General features: G+C 40.6%; 1 protein-coding gene across 1 annotated transcript; it reads left to right on the top strand.

Annotated features, from left to right (window-relative positions):
- The first annotated feature begins 4927 nt into the window (after positions 1-4927).
- LOC147420300 (uncharacterized) lies at positions 4928-5668 on the top strand. Its single transcript, XM_086504502.1, has one exon. The coding sequence runs from the start codon at positions 4928-4930 to the stop codon at positions 5666-5668; it is 741 nt and encodes a 246-aa protein (XP_086360628.1).
- Positions 5669-8111: the final 2443 nt, after the last annotated feature.

Genomic DNA, 8111 nt, shown 5'->3' on the forward strand with positions numbered 1-8111 from the left:
CTAGTTAGTATAACACGACAATACCAAAGCTAACCACACACACAATACCAAAGCTTGTCAAGTCGTTCAAGACCATTGGCCCACACACACAAGTGATTGTCACAAAGTCATTTCCCTCCACACACAAGTGCCTGCCACAAAGTTGAGGCTGACCCGTCATCACGGAAAAGGTGGCTCCACTGTAAATATAGTTAAAACAAGGTGGCTTTTAGAGAACTGCGTCTCCACTATAGTTAAAACAGGGTGGCTCCACTGTAATATAATTAAATAGGGCAGCTTTTTGAGATTGAGATAGGGTGCAATTTTGAGAACTGGTCCATTGTAGCCGGCCCATTCAAATTCCTACAGCTGGCAATAGATGCATCGGTACGAGCAAAATAAAACTACGACTAAAAAACACAGATCATCAAACACTCAAAGACCCAAGCTCATTTTCATCGGCATCAAACCTCCAAGTCATCAAGGCATCAAGACAATGGAAGAAGGTCACAGGTAAAACCTAATGTCGGACAACCCTTCGCTGCTCCATGGCGCCTTTCCAAGGTGGACAGACTGCAAAAACGTCCGGGATGTCTTTGATTGTTCAAATGCGCTCAGCGCACTTGAACAATCAAAGATTATTCACTAATCACTTCTCGCAGAGATGCATGTTTATAAGCTACCATGTCATAGTTTATAAGCTACCAGGTCATAGTTTATAAAATTTTATTCCTATCTAAATGCAAGCCATTGCTATCCTGCAAACCATAGCGATAGTTTGAACACAATGCTCTGATTAGCATTAGCATTTTGCCGTAATGAACATTGGTAAGAACTAGATACGACTGATGCAACGAATTAGATACGACTGATGTAGCCTTTGATTTGCAATATCCTTTTGACACAAGTGGAGTCTGGTGATCTTAATAGAGCATACCATAAATAGATAACTTACCCTCTTTACTAGCTGGTCAAGAGATCCATAACTACATTCTGCATGTGCTTAAAGTCATCTGAGATATGCAAACCTACGGTCACTCGAATTAATGGAGGCAAGAAAAGCCATGCTACAGAGAAGTATACGAAGGTTAAGGTACACACGATGGCGCTTTGAGGTTCTGAGTCGGTCTCATCAGACATGGGAAGTGAACTTTCTAAAACCGAGCATGCTCATTTTGCTGAGTTTTAAGGTTAGAAAATTGAGCATGAATTTCTTTGCTTGTTCAAGTGCGTTGAGCGCATTTGAACAAGCAAAGAAATTCATGCTGGCTGACTCACTTTGCTGCGTGGTGAAAACGCCTTGAGGGGGCTGCATGGCATGAGCAATGCCTTCTTCATCTCCACCCAATCTCCACATGTTTGCCTACTCTGGTTGCAGCTTTGCTTCATCAAATGATCACCTACCCTGAGCGGCCACCTGAGCTTTGCTTCGTCAAATGATGACATGAGCTTTGTCAAATGATCACCTAATCTGTGCGCTCTGCCATGGAAGACTACAATGTCTTTGTATTTGTCGAAGATGATGGCGATGACATGGCAGGGTTGGTTCTGTTTCCTCTACAGTTTGTGGAGCCAATGCAGCTAGGCACGTATTGCAAGGCATCTAGGCACGTATTGCAAGGCAGATAGCTGCGTATTGCAAGTTAGCTGGGCGCGTATTGCAAGGCAGGGGCAGGGGTGCGAGAAGGAAATTCGTAGAGCCACAATGGCAAAGGGAGGGAGGGCATCCTCTGTCCGATAGGGAAACTGGTAAAGGCATGAGTGCAAAGCAAGGCAGGGAGCAGCGCCTCCTCTTGCAAGCAAATGTGACGAGGGTGGGTGAGGGATGTATTGAGAGCTCATGGGAACACCTTGTAGGAAAAAACCCTTGGGCGGCCACGTTTCTTTGCCCGTCCTCTTGAGTGACCTGCAATTCTTTTCTGCAGTTCTCCTTGACCTTGCTCTGCGATGTCACTCAGCGGATGTCATACCTTGCTCACGAGATCCTTCCTTCATAGAATGTACGTAGCCCTATGCGACTAGCTTCCCCCAGGACAGCAGACCAACGACCCGCCTTAATTACTTGTCCCTAGTTGTCTAAGAGGCATGTAGTGTATTTTAAGACGCATGTAGTGAATTTTGTGTATTTTTTGGAGCACTGGCCAGTTCGCTGGTTTTTCTAAAATTAATTTTTTCATTTTTATGCAAAAAAATAGATATTTGATTATAGGTGCAGTGCCAAAATCTTCTTGGGAGACCTCAATGGTGCTGCAATTGAAGTCCCTTTTCTCGATGGGGTAGCAATTGTTTCTACCTCATCTATGCATCGAAATCTGGTCTCTGAAGCAAGCTCCAGTGAAATTGGAACGGTTCAATTGCAGGTATTGGCAGAGTGTGATGGGGTTCTGCAACCAGTGTCTATTTTGTAAAGGAGACTGGGGCTTGATGATGATAGCTACTTTCTTCTCGGCTGTGATTTGTCACAATACTATATTGCAAACTTGCATTCTACCAAAGTAGAGTCCGAGCTTGGTGCCTCCAATCTTTCCCCAATGTGAGTTGGTACACACTTGTCAATCCATGATTTATTGGATTTCTTGTTGACCTATTTCTTCTGTTTGGTGCAGTATTTTGGAGGAGAAAATTAGAGACAACACTCCTTCAAACAAAATTTTTAACGATCCGACCCCAGGTAGTGCAGAGCCAATTGAAGTGGAGGATGATGATTTGTCATCTAATATATCATCCTTCGAGATTGTCAGACGGTTGACTCCAAATGACATTCTCCATAGAGTTATAGCAAAGTGCACGCTGTTGGGGAGGGTCCATGAGCTGCCTGCAAAAATCCCATATAACACAATCTTTGAGCTGGTGGATAGATGTCAAATGGAGGGCATGGAGAAAAAGTACGACGGTAACCTCTGGACCAAACCTCAAACTTAGACAAGGGCCCTCAATGACTTGACTCTTCGCAAAAGAATGTGTGGTGGTTCACTGAAATGTGTGAATGAGCATTGTCCATTCTTTGCAAGGACAGGGTCAGCCAACAAGCTTCATTGGTGTGGTCAGCTTCTTAAGTCTCCCATAGTTGGTAGCTATGCTTGCGGGAGCTTTGGTAATATAGAGTGTTTCTTTTGCAAGCATACCCCTCTTTGCATTGGGACATGTCCTGCCATTGCTTACTACTTTATGCCCAAAGGCACATCACATTCTCGACCTTTTATCCACTATGGGGAACACTCTCATGATGTTCGCAAAGGAATGTGCAGGAGTTCACTCAGGAATGTTCGTAAGCTTGTGTCTCAGGTTGTTAGCATGGATCATAGTGCGGGGCCAAGGAGAGTACAAATGATAATTGGAAAGGAAATGGTACTTCGTGCTTTCACAGATCAAGACAAGGGACCATCTAAGTTTATGTCTGAGCAGAAGTTGAGAGAGATGTCAAGAGAAATGGACACATTGGTGAACCTTAAGAAGCAGGTTCAACTAATTGTACTACTCTTGACAACTTGACATTGATTTGTGCTAATCTATCATGGTTCTACTTGACAGGTTGAAACAAATGGTAGTGCAAAGTAGACGAGCAAATAGACCTGCAGGTGATGGGTTTGAGGCAATTCTTGAGTTGAAGAGAAAATGTCATTTTGAATTCTTTCATGGTTCTCGATTCCCACTACAAGCAAATTCAGGGGACAAGAGATGCTTTCTATTCAAAATGTCCACAACCGGTGAAGGATCAGGGGTTAGCATAGTGAAAAGGATGGACACTGTTGGTACCGGTGATCTTAGGCAATCTTGGGTCTGTTTTGATCACGTGCACAGAATTGAGGGTGGCTGGCATACCATGGGGGCGCATGTCTATGATCACTTGTAAGTATTGATTTGACCTAGCTCACTGATGTAAATTTTGTGGCTAATTTCCATTTCACCATGTTTGTGCAGTGTTGCAGAGCTGCTTACAATTGCCACTTGTGAGTTTAGAGAGGAGGACGAGGTGGTGCAGATTATGTTCTGGGAGAACTTAGTAAGGGTCGTGATAGAGCATGGTGGTAGAAAACCGCAATTTGCAGGGTTCATGGCTGATGAAGCAGGTGAAAATTGGCGTGCAGTGAGAGCTGTGTTCAATGATGAAAAGGAGATGGTCGGTCGAGAGAGATCTTGCCTATTCCATTGGAAGGAAAGCCTCAAAATTCATAGAGATCGATATATTGCATCACCCTTTAGGGCCACCCATCTAGACATGTGTGAGAGCTGGAGAAATGCATCTACTAGGTCTGATGCACTTGAGAATTTTAGGCGAATAAGGGCATGGTGGACAACAGGGAAGGCATTGGATAGCTCAATACGGAATCTTGAGAGTTGTCTTGGTTGGTGGCATCACAGGGCTAGTCGTTGGGGCAACTTTGTGCTTGTGGACAATGAGGCCATAGCCAATGCACTGGTGCCAAGGACTAATCTTTCAGAATCTAAGCATGGTTCATGGCTTGCTGGAGAGGGGTATAAACATAAAATTAGTATGTATGATGCATGCATCATCAACCTTGTCAATGCATACTTTCAATGTGCAAGGCAACTTTCTTTCTTTGAGGGGAAACTGATTGGAACGGGGCCCAGTCTAGAGGTGTTGATCGATAGAGAAATATCACAACAGGCCAAAACACCATCACCGGTTGAAACTACAAAGGTAGTGGATGATGCAATTTCTGGGACTCCAATGTATTCGCAACGAATCAACTTTAAAGGTGAAAAGAAGACCCTTCGGGTCAAGAGGTCAGTGGATAAAGAGGACAGCAAAGATGAAGCAAGGTGCAGCCATCGTCCGGAGTACAATTATGTCACAGTAGACAGACAAGAAGCTATCATTCATGGAAAGGGTAAAGTAAGAGACAATGCTGAAAGCCTATTGCATGATCTTGAGGCATGTGAGGTGGAAGTGCATCCCACCATGTGGGCATTGAGGAGAGTGCCGATGGCGAGTAGGATCAAGTGTAGCAACTGGGCATCTGGAAAGAAATGTGACGCACTTGTTTGCAGGGGTGAGATAGCACCGTGCTTCTGGAGTGACTTCCACATGGTCCAATGGAAGAAGGAGAAGTTTTGCTACTTTTGCAACACAGATGTTAGACATTGCTGGAACATTAGTAATATTGTGCTACATGCTCCTAGTAGTCTTCCCATAATTTGGCCGATTGAAAAAGGGACACACATGAAGATAGTAGAGGCAAAGAAGTTAGTGGTTGGAGGATTTGACTTTGGTTTTCCATTGACACAAATTCAGGCAATCATTGATGCCACAACCCCACTGACAAGTGACCCAAATGTAGAGGAGAGGCAGCGCCTTCCTTACAGACCAGGTGTATCAAAGCTTGCATATACACAAGTAACTTATGCATTGACTCGAAGAATGCATGTGGAAGATATTGTGGTGAAGAAGATTGGCATTGAAGAGGTGTTCAAACTAAAGGTGTGGAACTCAGTGGATTCAGATCCAGAGTTGATTGATGTTGTGGTTCGGAAGAATCCATCGTGCTCGTGCAAGGAATTTCAAGAACGTGTTTCTTTGAAGAAAAGATATCTTGCATGTTCACACTTATACTATGTGTTCCTGATAACTCTTGGTCAAGATGTGCACGTTAGCATGCATATTCACCAAAGCAAAATAGCTCCCAATATTGTGCATGATATGCTCACACAGGCCAAACGAGCCTAAGCAGGTTGAAGGCTCAAAGGTTTTTGTGACGATTATTTATGTCCATCTCACAAGGGTTTAAAACTAAGAATATCTTAGTTCTTCAATGTGTCTATTATTTATGTCCATCTTGCAAGGGTTTAAAATTAAGAATATCTTTGTTCTTCAATGTGTTGACCCAAAGCAATATTTTTATGAAAAAAATATAATTTCATATAATTTTAATTCATTTTGATATCTACATAGCAACATTTTTGTGAAAAAGATATGATTTCATCTAAGTTTATTTGATTTCATCTCTCTCTCTCTCTCTCTCTCTCTCTCTCTCTCTCTCTCTCTTTGACCCTCTCTCTGTGAAAGAACCTTAAGAGCCTTGCTCACTGGCTTTGTTGCAAACTTGCAAAATTGATCATTTGCTCATTTTTATGAAAAAGTATAATTTCATCTCATTTTGACATCTACAGAGCAACATGTTTATGAAAAGGTATAATTTCATCTAGTTTTATTTCATTTCAACTCTCTCTCTCTCTCTCTCTCTCTCTCTCTCTCTCTCTCTCTCTCTCTCTCTCTCTCTTTTCGACTCTCTCTCTCTCTCTCTCTCTTTGAAAGAACCTTAAGATCCTTGCTCACTGGCTTTGTTGCAAACTTGCAAAATTGATCATTTGCTCATTTTTATGAAAAAATATAATTTCATCTCATTTTGACATCTACAAAGCAACATTTTTGTGAAAAGGTATAATTTCATCTAGTTTTATTTCATTTCAACTCTCTCTCTCTCTCTCTCTTTGACTCTCTCTCTCTGAAAAAGAACCTTAACACTAGGTTGGTAATGGGACACTTTTATGTCCTGTTAAGTGACCATTTTCCTTGAATTATGTCAAGAGTTTCAAAATGGATTTTGAAGTGCTATCTATCTAGAAATTTGTCTCATGAGCTGAAAAAAACTCGACACTTTTTTGGAATATCAATTCCATCTTTAACATTGTCCTTGCACAACATTTCACAACCTAAACTGTGTGAAAAACGGGTCCTGTTTTTGGCTTTTTTCAACTTTTTGTACTTACCACTCTAGAATTCATGTTTGTAAGGTCTATAATGCTAGAGAAATATCTTTAGTAGTCCTCAACATGTTCTGATGCTTCTAGGGAGAAATAAATATTAAAGTTGTAAGTTATGACCAAATTACAAAAATTGTCAAATCCTGTTTTTTAGCCAATTTTAGCTCTTCTATGATTTTTTTGGTGGATTTCACGATATCCAAATGCATTTTTTATTTTCTATGTCGCATATTGTAACATAAATCTAACATTCCTTGAGTTTTGGGGCACCTAATACCCTATTTTGCATAGTACACAACGATGGTTGATTTTTTCAATTATAGAAGAAAACAAAACATTCTAGTATATCAAGTATAGCTTTTTCAATATTGTTAGTTTCTTGTGAAAACTACATGAATTTTGTAGGTAGTAACCATATCTAGTCATAAGGTTCAAATTTGGCTAGATATTGAATAGTTTCTATGGGATTCTACAACTCATAATGTTGAACCCAGTTTTTTTCATGTTTGTTGTATTTAACACTTCATCTTTGTCCCCAAGATTCCCCTTGGTAAGAGATGTATTATTCTTTTGACATGCTCCATGGATCCTTATGAACATAAAGGACAATAGGGATCTAAGAAAACATGCACATATTATTTGTATCGAGCGTGGCTATAGAAAATTTGATGATAGGTTTGCAAAATGGTAAAAATTCAACTTTTTGTACCTATTTATTTTGGCAAAACAAAAAATAGTGAGTGAGAAGCCATCATATGTTCTGATCACCAACGCATTGAAGTTAACTAGGGAATTTATCTCAAGTCCTACAAAAATCCCTAATCTTATTTTTATGCAACAAAACGTAAGAAATGACTGTTTTGATGAAAATTCACTGGTCCATCAACTTTGGAGGCTTGGTGTGACCAAAAGATGAGAAATTTTACAAGTTTCTTATTTTTTCCATGTTTAGTAGGCCTTGAACTATAACCTCATGAAAGGATTTTACAAAATGAGTGGATCTACTATGGTCTTGGAGGTTTTTTTCAAAACCCTGAAAGGACACTTTTATGTCTTGTTAGGTTACCAACCTAGTGTTAAGAGCCTTGCTCACCGGATTTGTTGCAAAATTGCAAAATTGATCATTTGCTCATTTTTATGAAAAAATATAATTTCATCTCATTTTGACATCTACAAAGCAACATTTTTGTGAAAAGGTATAATTTCATCTAGTTTTATTTCATTTCAACTTTAAAGTTCTGTGTGTGTCTGTGTGTGTGTGTGTGTGTGTGTGTGTGTGTGTGTGAAAGAACCTTAAGGGCTTTGCTCGCTGGCTTTGTTGCAAACTTACAAAATTGATCATTTGCTCACCTAGTTGTGCAAAATTGATCATTTGCTCTTGAGCTGCTCATGTGTAAGTGCCCTTT

The sequence above is a fragment of the Adiantum capillus-veneris genome, chromosome 28 (assembly GCF_014529385.1).
Source record: "Adiantum capillus-veneris isolate H3 chromosome 28, ASM1452938v2, whole genome shotgun sequence".
NCBI lineage: Eukaryota > Viridiplantae > Streptophyta > Polypodiopsida > Polypodiales > Pteridaceae > Adiantum > Adiantum capillus-veneris.